Here is a 19,321-nt window from a genome sequence, read left to right as displayed (position 1 = left end):
CGTCAACAATTCATCGTGTAACCCTCCTGCATGCCGAATATAACAAACTCTTATTGATGTCAGTTAATCGGAATGTTCCACAACACCGCCACTGATTGATCAGCTGTTAATTAGCGCTGCATTAAAGTAGTTGGATTACAGTATGGAAGACTTAAATGATTTTTTCCCCCCCTCCATCACTGTAAATAAATCTCATTAGCTCACCAAAGCCAGTAGTATACATTATACAAAGCGTTATGCTATATTGTGGTCATTTGGCATCATGTATAATGGCTGAATTGGATAAAAACAGTACAGACAAGCATATGTTGTGTTTTCATCGTGGTAGCTGGTCTATGCTGGTCTGGAGGACCATGCAGGATGCAGGTCAGCATACCAGCACGAAAATACAACATATGCTGATTATGCTGGTCCTCAAAAACCAGCTTTAACCAGCTACCAGCAGGAAAACACAATGTATTTTTTGTATCCAATTCAGACATTATACCTTTTTACATAATGCCAAATGACCAGAATATAGCATAAAAAGAGTGCCACACTGTTTGAGTGAAGATCTGTCTGGTAAATATAGTAGTGTACAATTTTGAACAGTGTCAAACAGCATCATATCTTTGTAAGGTGTTTTTTGGTTGGAGGGGATACATGTATTTGATGTCTTTAGATTGTGCAGGTGCATCTAATGAAATGAGTACTACTACCCTGTGGTTGAAATAATATCTCCTGCCTCTGCATGTGACACAGACACACATTAAGCACACCATAGTAAGTTCATTTAAAATGTATTAAGTGGGTTTCCTCTGTGCTGCAGGCAATAATTAACAGCACCATCAGTCCCAACATGACGTTCACAAAGACCTCACAGAAGTTTGGCCAGTGGGCTGACAGTCGAGCCAACACCGTCTACGGCCTGGGATTCTCCACTGAGCATCATCTGTCCAAGGTAGCACCTTCGTTCCACCAACAACACACACACACACACAATTGGCTTTTCTTCTCCTCCGACCAGACCCTCGAAAAGGTTGGCATTTCCACAGTTTTTAAGAATTCTAGTTGCCATAGCTTGTATCTCTGAAAGTATAGAACCTGTTTGGCAGCTAACACTAATGAGGGCTGTTTTTTTTTATACATGGGAATTTTATATTCACGAATGTGTGTAGGCGATGGTTAGACTCCTCTGCAGTATGATTAAGCTCCACCACACACACACACACACACACACAAGTACACACAACTCAGCAGTATGGACACGTCCTACGTGTCAGGCAAACAACACAAAGATTAAGGTGCTGATAACCAGAGCTGGTATAAAGGACATTTCCTGTTTCACGTTATATGCTGGACATTAATGTTATGTACTACCATTGCCTCTTTCCCGTTTCCTCGATAGCTGCTCTTAATAATATCCATAAATCCCTTTACCTTTTCCTTTAAGTTATTTATATCCAGCACATCACTCATGGATGTGTGCGTACCATTTTATACACATGTTGATGTGATTTGGTCAGCTGCCAGGCCCCCAGTTTTAATGTATGGTAGACATTAACTGTAGGATGGTATTTACGCTGGGCTCTCTTCCTCTGTAAAGCAGTATTGATAATGCTCTTTGGATCTGCTAAGTCTATTATTTTCAAACACAATCAGAGTGAATGGAGAATAAAGCAGTTTATATTAGTAATAACATTTATGTTAATGGTGTGGCTAGTAGTGATCAGCTTACAGAGTGTTTAAGCTAAGAGTTATCACCTTAAACACTACTCATTGCTTTCAACTAATTGCTTTCACACTGTTTAATATACCATGGTGTACCACACCCCTCGCCTGAGGACAGCTGGGATAGGCTCCGGCATACCCTATAGTGAGAACAAGCGGAACAGGAAATGGATACAGTTCCTTTTAATTCATGAAATGTTGTGCTGTAGCTTCCTACATTGTGTAGTACACAAAGTGTATCCAAACATTTAGTGTATGACTCAATGTGATTTGTTGTACCTGGATTTTTGACTTGACGATTGGTGAACTTTAACCTTGGGAGGTCTTTTAGGGTCAAAGTCAAGGTCAGACATCACCAAAAACTAATCCACATATTGGTTATCTAACTATAATACTCAACACTCAACATAAAACATGAAAGTATTACAAGAAACAAGTTGCAGGAACCTAAATTGATTGTTATTTCCAATTACTAATACACTAAAATGACTTGCATAGCACATTACATTAGCAAAACTTCTTCTCAAGTCTCCAAAATTTAAACCCATTTTCTGCTTTACAAGCATTTTATAATTTAAAATATGTGCTGCATGTATAAAAAGGTATATACATATATACAGTGCATCCGGAAAGTATTCACAGCGCTTCACTTTTTCTACATTTTGTCATGTTACAGCCTCATTCCAAACTGAATTAAATTAATCTCTTACCTCAAAATTCTACACAAAATACTCCAAAAGTTTTTTTTTTAACATGTTTTGAATTTATTAAAAATAGAAAACAAAAAAATCACATTTACATAAGTATTCACAGCCTTTGCTTAATACTTTGTTGATCCACCTTTGGCAGCAATTACAGCCTCAAGTCTTTTTGAATATGATCCCACAAGTTTAGCACACCTATCTTTAGGCAGTTTTGCCCATTCTTCTTTGCAATAAGTCTCAAGCTCCATCAGGTTGGATGGGAGACGTCTGTGCACAGCCATTTTCAGATCTCTCCAGAGATGTTCGATCGGATTCAAGTCTGGACTTTGGCTGGGCCACTCCAGGACATTCACGGAGTGGTTCTGAAGCCAATCTTTTGAGATCTTGGCTGTGTGCTAATGTCTACTGTCTATATGGTCAAGGTACATGACCAGTCTACTGAGGTCAAGAGTGCTCTGGAGCAGGTTTTCATCCAGGATATCTCTATATATTGCTGCATTCATTTTCCTTCTATCCTGACTAGTCTGCCAGTTCCTGCTGCTGAAAAACATCCCCACAGCATGATGCTGCCACCACCATGCTTCACTGTAGGGATGGTATTGGCCTGGTGATGAGCAGTGCCTGGTTTCCTCCAAACATGGCGCCTGGCATTCACACCAAAGAGTTCAATCTTTGTCTCATCAGACCAGAGAATTTTGTTTCTCATGGTCTGAGAGTCATTCAGGTGCTTTTTGGCAAATTCCAGACGGGCTGCCATGTTCCTTTTACTAAGGAGTGGCTTTCGTCTGGCCACTCTACCATACAGGCCTGATTGGTGGAGTGCTGCAGAGATGGTTGTCCTTCTGGAAGGCTCTCCTCTCTCCACAGAGGAACGCTGGAGCTCTGACAGAGTGACCATCGGGGCCTTGGTCACCTCCCTGACTAAGGCCCTTCTTCCCCGATTGCTCAGTTTAGAAGGTCGGCCAGCTCTAGGAAGAGTCCTGGTGGTTCCAAACGTCTTCCATTTAGGAATAATGGAGGCCACTGTGCTCATTGGGACCTTCAAAGCAGCAGAATTTTTTCTGTATCCTTCCCCAGATTTGTGCCTCAAGACAATCCTGTCTCGCAGGTCTACAGACAGTTCTTTTGACTTCATGCTTGGTGTTTGTGCTCTGACATGCACAGTCAACTGTGGGACCTTATATAGACAGTTATTATATTTCCAAATCATGTCCAATCAACTGAATTTACTGCAGGTGGACTCCAATTAAGCTGTAGAAAGATCTCAAGGATGATCAGTGGAAAAAAGATGCACCTGAGCTCAATTTTGAGCTTCATGGCAAATGCTGTAAATACTTATGTAAATGTGATTTTTTTGTTTTGTTTCGCTTTGTCCTCACGAGGGTCGCGGGGGTGCTGGAGCCTATCCCAGCTGTCTTTGGGCGAGAGGCGGGGTACACCCTGGACTGGTCGCCAGCCAATCACAGGGCACATGTAGACAAACAACCATTCACACTCACATTCATACCTATATATATATATATATATATATCACATATGTGTATAGCACACCTAAAGTGCACCCCTTAAAACCAATGTAATTTGCGTTCAAAAGAGCTATCCTATTACACCCAAGTCCAATACTATTGAGTTACTTGCTGCCTCTCTAATAATGGCAGACCTGAGACCAGTTCCAGCAGACATGTTAGTTACATTTTTAAAAGCAACCAGTGCTCAGCTTGACTGTATATTGAATTTGAGCAAAGCACTCAGTTAGGAGCACAGGAATAAAGTTCAATATTTAGAAAGGGACATTTGAAATATGTGCTGTAGTGCTGCCTGTCATGTCACTGTTTAGATTTTCTTCTATGCTCCCCACTTAGGAAAGGATGAATGCTTCTATTCCATAATAAAACAAATCAAAGCTTCTGACAAGTTGAGGACAAGACACTCATTAGGAACTCATTAGACCAGTCCCTATTTGGAACTGCACCAAATTGATACCCACCCTATGCGCATTTGAGTTTTGTCATTGGGTACTGTGCATTATTCACTTTGAAATTAAAGGTCCCCTATTGTGCAAAAGTGACTTTTTAATCATGTACAGTAATGGAACACACATGAGAAAAATCTATCTTCTCCGTCTACGTATCTTCTCTGACACTATCTCCGACATGCTTCCAAGTAGATGAGCCCACCCTGTGTATATGTGTAACACTTCACGGCAGACAATTTGAAAACCCCCCAAAACAAAACAGGCTTTGCTATACATCTTAAAAGAAAGTCTGGAGCTCTGCCAGTTATCAGTCATATAGATGGCTTCCAATGTTACTGGCATGACAAGGAAATGTTTTCTACCCGGCACAGTGGAGGGGGTGCTTTTTCATTTGGTGGAACCCTAGAGCTTCAGGTGGTGCAGGGTCGTCAAATGGCGGAGGGTTACGTGCTGATGTCGCATCCTTCTTGACTGAAGGCCCTCGTCTGTGTGCTAACAGTTGGGTTTTTCAACTGAACAACGCAGTTCACAATGCTCGCTTGACCAAGGACTTCTTCAGGGAAAATAATGTCACTCTTTTGGACCATCCTGCATGTTCCCCTGGTTTAAATCCCATAGAGAACATTTGGTGATGGGTGTCAAAGGAAGTTTATGAAAATGGCCATCAGTTCCTGACAGTTGATGGCCTTTGTGAAGCCATCTTCACCACTTGGAGCAATGTTCCCAATATCGTCCAGGAAACACTCGTATCAAGCATACCCAAACCAATTTTTGAAGTGTGGTGGAGCGACTCATCACTACTCAGTCCTACTGAGATGTTGTTTTTTCTTCTGTTTTTTGTAATTTTTGGAGCGATGGTCTTAAACTTTTGATCAGCTGATAAACAGACTCTTTCATTTATTTTGTTTTCAATAAATTATGCTTTTTGTCACACTCCCCCTTCTTGCGTTTGCATATTGTAGCTCTACTTAAAACCTCATTAATTACCAAATGTGCAAAAGGTAAATAAAGTATGGAAACTTTAGGTGGGTAAATCTCTCCCATTGCTCCCATTGTTTAGTTTTTTTTAGTATGATACTGAAAACTAACAAATAAAATGGCCATTTAACCACCTTGATGGTTATAACAATGGTGCTTTGCAGTCTGTGTGCATCTGTGTAACAGAAATGTTGTCAGCAGTGGCCTAGTTAGCTCATGTTTCTGTGGTGGTATTAATGGCGAGGGACTTCTCCAAGTTCATCTTCAGGTCATTATTGGCAACAAGAGTTTCTGCCTATCCCGCCCTTGACTTTATACTTGAGCTATTACACACTGATTTTCACCGTGTGGTGTGCTGTGTTTTGTGGGAGGGTGTGATTACACCATTCCATTTTTTTTCAATTTGACTGAATTCTGTCTTCTGTGCTTTGTGTTTCCAGTTTGCAGAGAAGTTTGCCGAGTATAAAGAAGCAGCACGCCTCGCAAAAGAGAAAAGTCAAGAAAAGATGGAAATGGCCACATCACCGTCACAGGTATTGTCAGTGATTATACATTGTCAGAACCAAAACCATTCTCAACCTAACATTACAACCATCCTGTATTTGGTTACATCACACTCCCCACTATAAAGCAGTAGAGCCATATGTTTTTTCCCAGGTAATGGTAATGGTTTAATTTTATTTGAACATCAGGTTACAATGGAATGGAATCACATAATCATTTCAGAGTTCCACATATCCAAAGGAGTAGGAAGAAGCAAGGTTAAATGGCCTAAAAAGGCATGCCCAAAGTAAATGTAAAGCTGTTCTTCAACTGCTTGTAGGCATTTTTGGGGGCTCTTTGGAAGGCTGCATTTTATATCCCAAAGACATCATCTGTGTAAGTGCCACTGACACTGAAAAATATGAGTTTGAATAAAGTAAAAATGAAGGATTTTTTTGGTTCGCCTATAGAAACTCCTGATCAAAATGTATATTTTGCACTGTTTGATCTTAAGGAGGTTGTATGTAGAGCATCAAAATGCAAAACAAACAAATGGGATGTTTTTGTACATGTGTATGTTTTCATTATTATGGTAGTTTACTCATAGTGACTTTTTCATCAAAAAATAAAATAGTCCTAGTTTTACATTAGACTTTGATTGGTTGTGTCGTCTGCAGTGATGTGGACTCTACATTGGTTCATTGGGTTGAAAAGAAAGCTAAGCCGAAATTCAAAGCTCACACTTTAACGGTCCATCTCGGATCCTACCCTCACCCAGATTTGGATAGTGACCGAAATGAGTTTCTTCTCTTTAGGGTGGTTGGGCTCTCCCTTAAAGATAAGGTGAGAAGCAGTGTTGTGAGAAGCAGTTCATAGTTCTCGTGAAATAGTTCAAAGTACAGTTCACACAGTGTAAATATGAATAGTTCATGTTCATTGTTCATTCATTCATTTTCTACCGCTTTTCCTCATGAGGGTTGCGGGGGTGCTGGAGCCTATTCCAGCTGTCTTCGGGCGAGAGGCGGGGTACACCCCGGACTGGTCACCAGCCAGTCACAGGGCACATAAAGACAAACAACCATTCACACTCACATTCATACCTATGGACAATTTGGAGTCGCCAATTAACCTAGCATGTTTTTGGAATGTGGGAGGAAACCGGAGTACCCGGAGAAAACCCACGCAAGCACAGGGAGAACATGCAAACTCCACACAGAGATGGTCGAGGGTGGAATTGAACCCTGGTCTCCTAGCTGTGAGGTATGCGTGCTAACCACTCGGCCGCTGTGCCGCCCTGTTCATTGTTCACCATTTAAATTTTGGACTACTAAGCAGATGTTTGGGTCAGAAGCAGAAATAGTGCAGAATCTGGAAGAATCTGGAAGATTTGAACGTTTATGTGCGGGTTATCATGTGTTTAAAGAGCAGGGTCATGTTGAGTGTGTGGCGTCCATTCTCACTTACTGTAAGTAACCAAATATGGTTCCTTGCTTGACAGTGCTTCCCTAAAGCTCTACCACTATTGTCCGTGGAGAATGTTTGCCTCTTAACTCAGCATAATAGACTGGCAACTTTATATTCATAAACTGAAAGCAGCAAAGCTTTTGTGCATCATAAGTAGCCTATAGATGAGGTTTTTACAGTATGTTATATAAGCTTGTGGGGGGGGGGGTGAGAGTGTTTCACAGGAGATTCTCCAGATAAATATTTAAATGTCGTTAACAGGCTTCATGTGTGGTCATTATTGAAACTAGACGTCCTGACCCTTGCTGGTCTGGAACAATTTATTCATGACACTGTTTTTTAGGAGGTGGACAGCCCCGTTCTGGCCACCGTTACATCATTGTAGTGAAAGTGGAGGGAGTTGCTACATGAAAAATTTCCATGATAATAAAAAAACAAGATGTGTATGTGACATGATGCCCCCTTTAAGCCAAAGCCCAATGGAGCTCCACCACTTTGAATGAGGAGCGGGAAGTGTAACATGAAACATAATCTGCCTCTTATCTCCGACTTCCTTTTTGCCTGTTCGGGATGCACAAGCAAAGCCATTGTGCACCCAGCCTTAAGTCCTAATAGCTTTGTTTCATGTACTGTATCTGCACCATTTAAATGATTTGTCTCGCTGCTTGTATGGAACATAAAGATAAGGTGCATTTCTTCTATGTTCCTAGTGTTATAGTGAGCAATTTAACGACCTATCAGCATGTGCAAGTGCTCATAAAAAGTTCATCAGTGTGAGAGGCAGCCTCACATGTGCACACACACACACATCCATCATTTCCCAAGTGAAGTATTTATGTATATGGGAACGATGATTCATTTATGAGCTTCTCTCACTTTCTTTGCCAGTTGCTATAATAAAATACCCGAGAGATTGTTGCTCCATATTTTTTAATACATTGTTGTCCTGTATTCTGTATACATTGATGTAAATTGTGCATATGTGTGCAATAAAATAACAATCATGCATTGTGTAGGCAGCCTGGTGGTGTAGTGGTTAGCACATCTGCTTCACGTTTAGGAGAATCTCAGTGGGAAAACATTTCTATGTGAAATGTGCATGTTGTCCCTGTGCCTGTGTTGGTTTTATCCGGGTATTCCAGCTTTCTCCCACATCCCCAAAACATGCATGAAGACTCTAAATTGTCTATAGGAGCGAATGTGAGTGTGAGTGGTTGTGTTGTCTGTCTGTGCCCTGTCATTGACTGGTTAGCGGTCTCACCCAAAGTCAGCTGGGATAGGCTCCAGCTCACTGTTTGTGAGAACTAATCTCAACCTTTCCAGATCTCATGACTGTGTGGCCACCATGATAACCTTGGGGCCATCTGGTTAGCATACTGTATGCTGTTTACACGGTTGAATGCTGCCTATTATTAGTCCAAAAATATGCATATTGAACTGATTAATGTCTCAAATAATCATAAGATTAATTATAATACAAATATAAGGCATTCAGTAGATGCTTTCAAAGACATTGTGAATTATATGTTGTATTCTACACTGGTCAGTAATGTTAATGGTGGGATACACAAGCACCAGACTTGATTGCTGGACCAACAGGCTTTTATTGCAGGTTTGAATTATCTCACAACTGGAACATTCATTCATTCATTCATTTTCTACCGCTTTTTCCTCACGAGGGTCGCGGGTGGTGCTGGAGCCTATCCCAGCTGTCTTCAGGCGAGAGGCGGGGTACACCCCGAACTGGTCGCCAGCCAATCACAGGGCACATATTGGAGTCGCTAATCAACCTAGCCTGTTTTTGGAATGTGGGAGGAAACCGGAGTACCCAGAGAAAACCCACGCATGCACGGGGAGAACATGCAAACTCCACACAGAGATGGCCGAGGGTGGAATTGAACCATGGTCTCCTAGCTGTGAGGTCTCCGCACTAACCACTCGTCTGCCGTGCCGCCACAACTGGAACAATCATCCCTAATAGAAATCCCTCGTACTCTTGCATCTGTACTCATATGAACCCCCGATGTCACTTCCTGTCCACATGGCACTCTGCTTTTCTAGTGCTGCAACACATTTATAGCAACACACATGAGTCTTATTTATGTTTTAAATGGCTAATTTAGTCTTATTATGGGATACTATATTGGGTAATGCTGTGATTGGCTGGCGACCAGTCCAGGGTATACCTTGCTGGGATAGGCTCCAGCACCCCCGAGACCCTCGTGAGTATAAGCGGTAGAAAATGAATGCCTATGTGTCAGTGGACCTCATTATTGCAACCTGATTGTAACAGAATGATGAACAATTGAAGGATGCTATTGATCTGCGTAGTTGATCACAGCACAACACTTATTTCCCCTCCAGGAGTCTCCAGCTGGGGAGCTGTCATCACCTTTGACCCCTGTGACTCCACCCATGGAAAACATGAACGGCACAGACGAAATCTGTGACACGACCCCAAACTCGGACTCCAGACCAGAACCGTCCCAGAACGCGCTGGCTTTCACTCATAGGTATGTCGCCCACGCTGGTGTCCGCCATGTTGCACAAGACGCAGGTGCTCTACTTTCTGTCTCGTCAGCCTGAAGCACACAATGTGCGTGCTCTTTTTTTTTCCCCCTCCTGCCTCTTTGCTTGTATGCGCCAATAAATGTGTATTTTTATTTATTTAGTTGCCATGTCAGCACGGCGGTGCTGTTCTCCCTCTATTCATCACTGCTTTCTCATGTCTTTCCTCTTTAGGGAGCAGTTTAAGACTTGTCGGGTCTGCTCTTTCTGATTACATTGCTGTCATTACAGGCCTGACCACTGCAACTGTACACACAATAGTATTATCAGGCTGCTTACAAATATGCATGCCATGACTTTGACATGGTGACATTTGGGTGCATTGATTGAACACGTTTTCTTTGTCACTGAATATGTGACGATGAGAGAATCTGTCAAATTTAAGCATGATTTTTGATAGATGTTTCTTTGTATGTTTGCCAAATGCAGTGCAATAATTTCCCATGCAAGTGAAATCTAATAATGTGTGTATTTGCATGCTACTGTTGCGTTGTTCCTTTTTGCAACAGATTAGATTGTTTGTGTTAAATCCATATGGAGACTGTTCTCAAAGCCACGTTTGAGTATTTAAATGAGGTGCATTTGTGAGGTTCATGTCCATAAAGGTGTTGATGACGTGTTTTTCAGGATTTATATAACATAATACAAGGAGTGGGTGGTGGACAAATAGGAAGACCAACACACTAAACATTTACAATAAATTCAAGCTTCCAAAACTGTCACATCTTTTTTATTTGAAATCTCTGTAATCCCATGCCACTCAATTTGAATTAAATAAATCACTCCATCCTTTACTACTTGATCATTAATTTCTTTCATATGAAAGTCGGTGTTGGAGGTGTGACTTTAGTGCTATTTTTCTAAATGGATTTAAAATCTTTGAAGGGCAAGCATAAGTGCAAATGCTTCGAAATTCCCGGCGCTCCATCATGAATTCTTCATGGCTACAGAGAAGCTGTGTGCAATGAGGGCTGCTTGTAGCGAGGTGTGTGCGTGTGTGTGTGTGTGTGTGCGTCCATTAATGCTGTGTGCGTGGGAGACACTGGCACTTGCCATGGCAAGCGTGGATGTAACAAGCACAATCTTTTTTCTCTTTAGAATCATACACAAAACCATAGCTGTCTTTTTACATTATTTTAGCGTGTCAGGAGCACTTTTATAGGAAAAATTAAAGTTGGGCACCAACCACATAGGTAAGACACATACTCTCTTTTGCTGGTCTGGTGTGCTTTATAAATGGCACAAATAATATATATATTTTGATTTATAATGTATTTTTTATTCATTTAACTTCATAACATTTAACTTGGTGAGTTATTATAAATCTTTATTTGTTGACTGGGTGACGTCGGGCTGGGAATTACTATCACTATTTCTAATTAAGGGAAAAAAATAATTTATATTCTCCTTCTTCTCAGTCTTTCTTGTGTAATTTCTAGCAAAAAGCTAGTTTTAGACAGTTTGGAATCTATTTTGTCACCTGTTGCTAGGCAGAATTCAAAGGGCACAATTGTTTGTTTATATGTGCCCTGTGATTGGTACCCCGCCTCTCGCCCGAAGACAGCTGGGATAGGCTCCAGCACCCCCGCGACCCTCGTGAGGATAAGCTTTAGAAAATGGATGAATGAATGAATCATCTGTTGGAATGGCAAACTATAGATATGAAAGAAATGACTGTAAAACAACACTTGTAAGGTTTAAGTCAAGTTTATTAGTACACAGTAATCACTGCTCTGTATTAGATATAAAGTCTACAAAGAAAATCAGCTTCCCCCTGACTTAAATGTATTCACAATTGTCTGCAGATCGATGGCTATGTCGGAAAATAAATCTGTATTTAATTTCTATACTTTGTCTTGCACCTCCATGTATAAGCCAGCACTCATGCGGTGCTGATGTGCATGTGTGTGGAATGAGATGAGGGTTTATCTCTGCAGTGTGTTAGTGTATGCAAGTGTGGGCCGCTGTGTGTGGGTGAAAAGGGCAGAGGCAGCAAGCGGGGGCTGACAGCTTTCACATCTCTGGATGCATTAGGCAGCTCATCAATCCACTTGTTTGGAATGATTTTCTGGACGGAAGACCCTTTAGAGGGGTCTTCCTTGTCTTTGGGTGACTGCTGGTTTCAATAGTGATGGAGGAGGTGGACGTTTTTTTTTTTTATTCTTTTTGATAATCTTGAGTGAACGGAGGCGTTGCGTATGCCCGACGTCACGATGCCACAAGTGCCTTCCTCCACTGCTGCCATGGCAACTGCTTCTTCTCCTTGCTCAGTGAGGGGGAAGAAGCACCCTGACGATGCTGCAACGTCAGGGTACGTGTGCAGAAAAAAAAAGCTCACACAACTTGACATTGATCCTTTTGAGGGGAATTCTAGTGAAACACAAAACAGCGGTGATGGTTTATTCAGGAGTTATGCCGTAAAGTATCTGAAATGTGAACAAAGCATGAACAGTCTGAACTGATTTGTAAAAAATGTTCAAACTTAAGTGGGGGAAAAGAGTCACAAAAAATGGAATAGTCAAATTTGAAACATGTCTGGGGTGACACTGCACACATAAGATGGATTTTTTATTTTAATTTAAGATGAAACACATGAAAACAATAATTTTCTTACCTCATAACAGCGTAAGCAACAAAGCAAGTACACAATGAAAACAGTCCTTAAGCAGTTCAGAAAGCTAACTTACCGTCCACATGCACTTCTGCATTGTCCAAAATTCATCCTCCGGTGTCGGGCGCTCTCCTTTTTGCTTCACCTTCTGCCGTTCATCTCTTCCATCTTCACTTCTTCACGTCTCGCCTGCTCTACTGCTCTCAGAGCAGAGAGACTGTGTGGAGTTTATACATTGACGTGCTTGGTGACAGCATATGTGTGTGTGTGTGTGTGTGTGTGTGTCAGTTCATATGTGTAGGATGCGGTGTCGTCTCCCTCCTATACGTCACACGCACAAACACACACAGACACACTCACACTCCTAGAGGGGGCGGCTGTTGTGTAAGAAGTGAAGGCGCCGTAGGAGTGTTGAGTGAATTAGATCTGGGATTTTTTCACTGAGTGGGAGTTGTGGAATGGTGCAGTTGCACGTATCTGTGTACTGTGGATGTGTGCGTGTCGGATGAACAAAATAGAACGGTACATTTGTGGTCATACACAGACACTGCTTAAGATTTCTTTTGTGTCTTTTAAGGAATCACCACAGCAGGGGTGTCCAACTTGTTTTCATTGAGGGCCACGTTGCAGTTATGGCTGCCCTGTGACTAACAATATATGTGAATATAACCTCATAATATTATCGCACGGCAGTCTAGTGGTTAGCGCGCAGACCTCACAGCTAGCAGACCAGGGTTCAATTCCTCCCTCGGCCATCTCTGTGTGGAGTTTGCATGTTCTCCCCGTGCATGCGTGGGTTTTCTCCGGGTACTCCGGTTTCCTCCCACATTCCAAAAACATGCTAGGTTAATTGGCGACTCCAAATTGTCCATAGGTATGAATGTGAGTGTGAATGGTTGTTTGTCTATATGTGCCCTGTGATTGGCTGGCGACCAGTCCAGGGTGTACCCCTGTAAAATGATGTGGCGGGTCACATCTGGGCCCCAGGCCTTCATTCTGTATGCTTCAGAATGAAGCTGACACATGCCTGGCATCATCCATGCTGGAAGCCACTAACCTTTGTTCGAGATGGGAGGGAGCAGGAAGTATGTCCTGTCACTGGTAATCCCTAACTCTGATCTTTTAACTTTTTCCTTTTTCACATACATCTTCTCTGTCATGGAGCTCATGACAGTCATGGATCTGGATCAGATTAGGTTTCTGATCGTCTGAGGATATAATCTCAGATTACAGCCTATGTGTCAAATAGGATCATGTGGAATGGCTTCCAGTCTGGATGTGTACTGCTGCCTTTGTCTGTGTTTGATGGATGGGTTGATGTGTGCGTGGTTACACTGACGAATGGATGAATTCATGGATGAATGTGGATAGGTGTGTTGGTGTTTGATGGATCAGTGAATGGATGGATGCACTGATGGATGCACTAATGGATTTGTGGATGATACATACAGTGCATCCGGAAAGTATTCACAGCGCTTTACTTTTTCTACATTTTGTCATGTTACAGCCTCATTCCAAACTGAATTAAATTAATCTCTTACCTCAAAATTCTACACAAAATACTCCATTATGACAATGTGAAAAAATGTTTTTTTGACATGTTTTGAATTTATTAAAAATAGAAAACAAAAAAATCACATTTACATAAGTATTCACAGCCTTTGCTTAATACTTTGTTGATCCACCTTTGGCAGCAATTACAGCCTCAAGTCTTTTTGAATATGATCCCACAAGTTTAGCACACCTATCTTTAGGCAGTTTTGCCCATTCTTCTTTGCAATAAGTCTCAAGCTCCATCAGGTTGGATGGGAGACGTCTGTGCACAGCCATTTTCAGATCTCTCCAGAGATGTTCAATCGGATTCAAGTCTGGACTCTGGCTGGGCCACTCCAGGACATTCACGGAGTGGTTCTGAAGCCAATCTTTTGAGATCTTGGCTGTGTGCTAATGTCTACTGTCTATATGGTCAAGGTACATGACCAGTCTACTGAGGTCAAGAGCGCTCTGGAGCAGGTTTTCGTCCAGGATATCTCTATATATTGCTGCATTCATTTTCCTTCTATCCTGACTAGTCTGCCAGTTCCTGCTGCTGAAAAACATCCCCACAGCATGATGCTGCCACCACCATATAATCATGTTCATGCCACAGTCTTGTTTTCCCATGTTATTATTATCATTGTAATATTATTACTGTTATTATCATTATCATTATTGTTATCATCTTTAGCATTATTACCATTATTATTGTTATTATTATGATCATTATTGTTATCATCTTTATCATTATTACCATTATTGTTGTTATTATTATTATCATTATTGTTGTCATCTTTATCATTATTACCATTATTATTGTTATTATTATCACCATTATTATAATCATCATTAATATTACCATTTTCATCATTATAGTTGTAACAATTTTTGGATTTTTTTATTATTATTTAATTTTACAGACTTTGCTTCTTTAGATCAGGGGTCTCCAAAGTGCGGCCCGGGGGCCATTTGGCACATACTAAACATATGATTAAACAAGAAAATGAATGACGGATGGGTGCCCTGATAGATGGAGGAATTTTTGGATGAGTGGTTGATGTTTGATGACATGGATGGATGGATGGATGGATGGGTTGGTAGGTACGGTATGTACATAGATGGATGGATGATGGTGGGGGTGGTGACAGATGGGCAGTAGACACATAGATGATGGATTGGTACTTGATGGATAAATAAGTGGATTGGCGCATGGACATTTGATGAATAGATAAGTAGATGGATGCGTGGTTGATAGGAGGGTGCTTAGAAGCCCTGCAGACTTTGACTGTTCTGTGTAATGTTAAGTTGTCATGATTGCACCTGAGTGTACTTTGTGTGTAAGTCACAGTGAGTGATCATCACCGTGCATGCTTGTCTCCTACAGCCCAGCCATGACAAAGCACTGGGAGGCTGAGTTGGAGGCACTAAAGGGGAACAATGCCAAGCTAACAGCAGCTCTGCTGGAGTCCACCGCCAACGTCAAACAGTGGAAACAACAACTGGCTGCATACCAGGAGGAGGCCGAGAGGCTACACAAACGAGTAAGTGGGGCACCGATGCTTAATTTCATGCACGACAAGGTGACTCAGTCGTTTTAATATGCGGAATACATTTGGAGCAAAGACCGAGCGCTCAAGATGAGAGGGTTGGAGTAGAGAAGAGCGTTGGCACTAGTGAGCATTCAGATGAAGAGTGTGAAGCTCGTGTGTTCATGATTAAAGGACATTTCAAAGAGGCTCTGTCTTGCCGTGGTTCTGAATTCTCAAGTTTGTCCTTGTAGGTGACAGAGCTTGAATGCCAGAGCAACCAAACCCCGGCCATCAAATCCCAGAAGACAGAACTCAACCAAACCATTGAGGAACTGGAGGCAACTCTGAGGGACAAAGAAGAGGTCAGTTTGTGTTCAAAACAGCACATAACTTAATGTTGTGCACACTTTTAATCTTTCTGTACTCCCCAGGAAATGGAAAAACTAAAAGAAGAATTGGAAACCATGAATGATCTCATGGAACAGAAAGATACCCTCTCCCAGAAACTCGAGGTGAGCCCTCATCCCTTCCAATAGATGCTCTTTATGTCCAAAATGTGCCAACAACGGGGACTCTTTATTCAAAAGGAGACGGAGCTTCGCAGTCGGGTGCTTGAGCAGCAGCTTGCAGGGGCCGAGCAGCGACTGGAGGAGAACCAGGAGGAGCAGGAGAACTTCAGAAAGAGCCTGCGGACGCTGCTGGAGCTGCTGGATGGCAAGATCTTTGAGCTGACCGAGCTCAGAGACACCCTGGCCCGTCTCATAGAGGAGGCCAGCTAAAAGATGGAGCTGCCGCTACATGTCCGCATTACAGAGCCATAGCACCCACAACAAGTGGCCCGTGTTCCTCCCACAACACGGCCACGGTGAAGTCGAGAGCCCCTAAATTTGATTTCCATCGTCCCCCTCGCAAACATCATGTTTGGATAATGAGCGACCTTTGCCTTGTCTACTATTGGCTACTTGCTTGTAGTGATCTTTCTGCTTGAAGACAACCCACTCCCACACATTCTCACGTTGCTCCTCCATGAGAACTGTGCCTCAGTGCCATCTGTGGTTTGACTGCGAGAACTACAAACTACACCACAGCTTGCAGCAGCACATCACCCTCTTCACTTCTCCCCATAAAACCTGGAAAGTCATGCGGAAATAATTGCTGTTAAGACTCCGAAAACTGCGCCGAAGCTGCCAAATGTCCTCAAATATTGTCCTCTCGCTATGTTGATCCAAAGTGACTCGGCAGTACGGTGAAGCGGCAAAGCATCACAGCACCCCGAGAATTAAAGGGCCACTCTCCACCAAAATGACATAGAAAAAAATCGCTGGTTCTCTTCCCCCACCCCTACCCCCACCGGTGTGGACACACAGAGCTGTCGGCAATTACAACTTCTCACATCCTATTTGATAACGACAGTGGCGTTTATACATGAGAGATGAGTGGGGCCCCATCCACTTACACTAGATACACCACATACCAAGAAAAGTACAGCAACATGGACCTTTGGAAGTCATAAAACCTCAAATGCTGTACCGTTCATCTCTTAAGTAACACTATAGCCTTGTTAATCGTCACGTAAGTGCTGAAAGAAGTTGTACAAAGTTGTCCAAAGTAAGAACTGAGGGTCATTTGTGGCCTGTGGCACATTCTAAAAAATAGCATTTAACAAGACAACTAAATAAAAAGACAGCACTAATTTACAAGAATATATTAAAATACAAATATTGAGTAAAAAAGTTGGAATTTAATAAAATATTGTCACTATTTCACAAGAAAACAACATTTTAGTAGCATAAAATTGAAATATTAAAGAAAAAGACATTGATTTTTTTGCTTTACATTTGTAATATGAAAGACAATCATAACAAAATAAAGTCAAAATTTTGAGAAAAATATCTTATAACAAGAAAAAAGATATATTTTAGAAAAATGACTCATAATATTACCATTTTACTAGCACAGAGTTGGAATGTTAAAGACATTTCATGTTTTCAAGTCATAGTATTATTCATTCATTCATTCATTTTCTATACAGCTTATCCTCACGAGGGTCGCACGGGTGCTGGAGCCTATCCCAGCTGTCTTCGGGTGAGAGGCGACGTACACCCTGGACTGGTCGCCAGCCATTTTTGATGATTTTGACCGATTTTTGAAGGCATACATAATATTGTGTTCTTGGGTTATATACTGTAGACATGGTATATACCAAAAAAAAAGATTGGACTCCATCCATCCATTTCCTATACCGCTTCTTATCCTCACGAGGGTTGCGGGCATGCTAGAGCCTATCCCAGCTAACTTACAGGCAATCGCCAGCCAATCACAGGGCACATATAGACAAACAACCATTCACACTCACATTCATACCTATGGACAATTTGGAGTCACCAATTAACCTAGCATGTTGAAACCGGAATACCAGGAGAAAACCCACGCACGCACGGGGAGAACATGCAAACTCCACGCAGAAATTTTTGGAAGTTCTAATGTTATGAGAACCTTTGATAGGTTCTGCTTTCAGTCTAGTAGTTCTGATGCTGAAAGCCACAAAAAGCCACAAAGTCATACTGATCTTCACCAGGTGCACCTTTCAGTCTGCTGGGCTCCTAGTCGGTCCCAAAGCAAGTGGTCTAAAGCGAAAGTGAAAGTCAGTTTGTCGGACTCCTGCCACATTTACAACTTGTTTGACATTTACAAAAAAGTTGAACGCTTATGTAGTTTTTACAGTGGTCTGAAAAAGTGTTTGCCCCCTTTCCTGTTACAATTTCATGTTTCAGATGATGAAATTTAAATATTAGTCAATGACATTACAACTGAACACAATAATATGCAGTTTTGAAATGACACTTTTTATTATTAAAGGAGAAAAAAACATCCAAACCTACGAGGCCTGTGTGGAAAACTGATTGCTTGTCTAAATTTTGTCACAAAACATCTTGATGATCCCCAAGACCTGGTGTTAGTCCCATTACATCTGGTGTAAAAGTAAATGCCACATTTCAGAAAAACAACATACCAACAGTAAAATATGGTGGTGGTAGTGTGATGGTCTGGGCTTGTTTTGCTGTTTCAGGACCTGGAATACTTGTTGTAATAAAAGGAACCATGAATTCTGCTGTCTACTAAAAAATCCTAAAGGAGAGTGTCCCGCCATCGGTCCGTGACCTCAAGCTGAACCCAACAAAGATCCAAAACACACTCTGGAGTGGCCTCATCAAAGTCCTGACCTTACTCCTGTTGAGCTGCCTTAAAAAGGCGGTTCATGCCGGAATGTGACTGAATTACAACAATCCTGCAAACATGAGTCGGGTAAAATCCTTCCACAGCGCTGTAAGAGAATCATGGCTTGATCAAAGGCTTGATTGCAGTTGATGCCCAACCAGTTATGAGGTTTAGGACGCAATCACTTTTTTCACACAGGGCCATGTAGGTTTGGATGTTTTTTTTCTCCCTTAATAATAAAAAGTTGTATTTAAAAACTGCATTTTTGTGTTCAGCTAATCATTAACTAACAATTTTTGTGTGACAAACATGCAAAAAAATAAGAAAAGGGGGCAAACACACTATGGTATGCTTTTATGCTTACCATATTATGCTTATTTTATTCACCCTGTCTCATCATCATCATTCGGGTTTGGTTCTTGCTCAAATTTTTGACCTTTTTTTCTTCAAATTTTGGTCTGCCAATCTGTTCTGTTTCTTATTACCTTTATTACCAGACAATTTTTTTTTAATTAAATTCATTCATTTCATCCATTCATGTTTG

The 19,321-nt window shown here is 41.6% G+C and overlaps 1 protein-coding gene across 3 annotated transcripts in view; it reads left to right on the top strand.

Annotated features, from left to right (window-relative positions):
- The window catches only part of homer1b (homer scaffold protein 1b), a 28,238-nt gene extending 10,086 nt beyond the window's left edge, over nucleotides 1-18,152 (top strand). For 2 of the 3 annotated variants that reach the window (XM_058072017.2, XM_058072015.2), the window contains 7 exons: nucleotides 809-940; nucleotides 5,808-5,900; nucleotides 9,679-9,827; nucleotides 15,414-15,570; nucleotides 15,810-15,920; nucleotides 15,990-16,070; nucleotides 16,146-18,152. In XM_058072017.2, the coding sequence (XP_057928000.1) occupies nucleotides 809-940; nucleotides 5,808-5,900; nucleotides 9,679-9,827; nucleotides 15,414-15,570; nucleotides 15,810-15,920; nucleotides 15,990-16,070; nucleotides 16,146-16,337 (915 nt within the window). In that variant the 3' untranslated portion in view covers nucleotides 16,338-18,152. Of the gene's footprint in view, nucleotides 1-808; nucleotides 941-5,807; nucleotides 5,901-9,678; nucleotides 9,828-10,056; nucleotides 11,645-15,413; nucleotides 15,571-15,809; nucleotides 15,921-15,989; nucleotides 16,071-16,145 lie in introns of those variants that run through there. The other variant, XM_058072018.2, reaches the window with a different exon arrangement.
- The last annotated feature ends 1,169 nt before the right edge of the window (nucleotides 18,153-19,321 follow it).

Source organism: Doryrhamphus excisus, linkage group LG3, assembly GCF_037039965.1.
Source record: "Doryrhamphus excisus strain RoL-2023G ecotype Guam linkage group LG3, RoL_Dexc_Guam_v1.1, whole genome shotgun sequence".
NCBI classification, from domain to species: domain Eukaryota; kingdom Metazoa; phylum Chordata; class Actinopteri; order Syngnathiformes; family Syngnathidae; genus Doryrhamphus; species Doryrhamphus excisus.
Note: the sequence above shows the minus strand (reverse complement) of the source record. Positions and strands in the feature narration are given on the sequence as shown.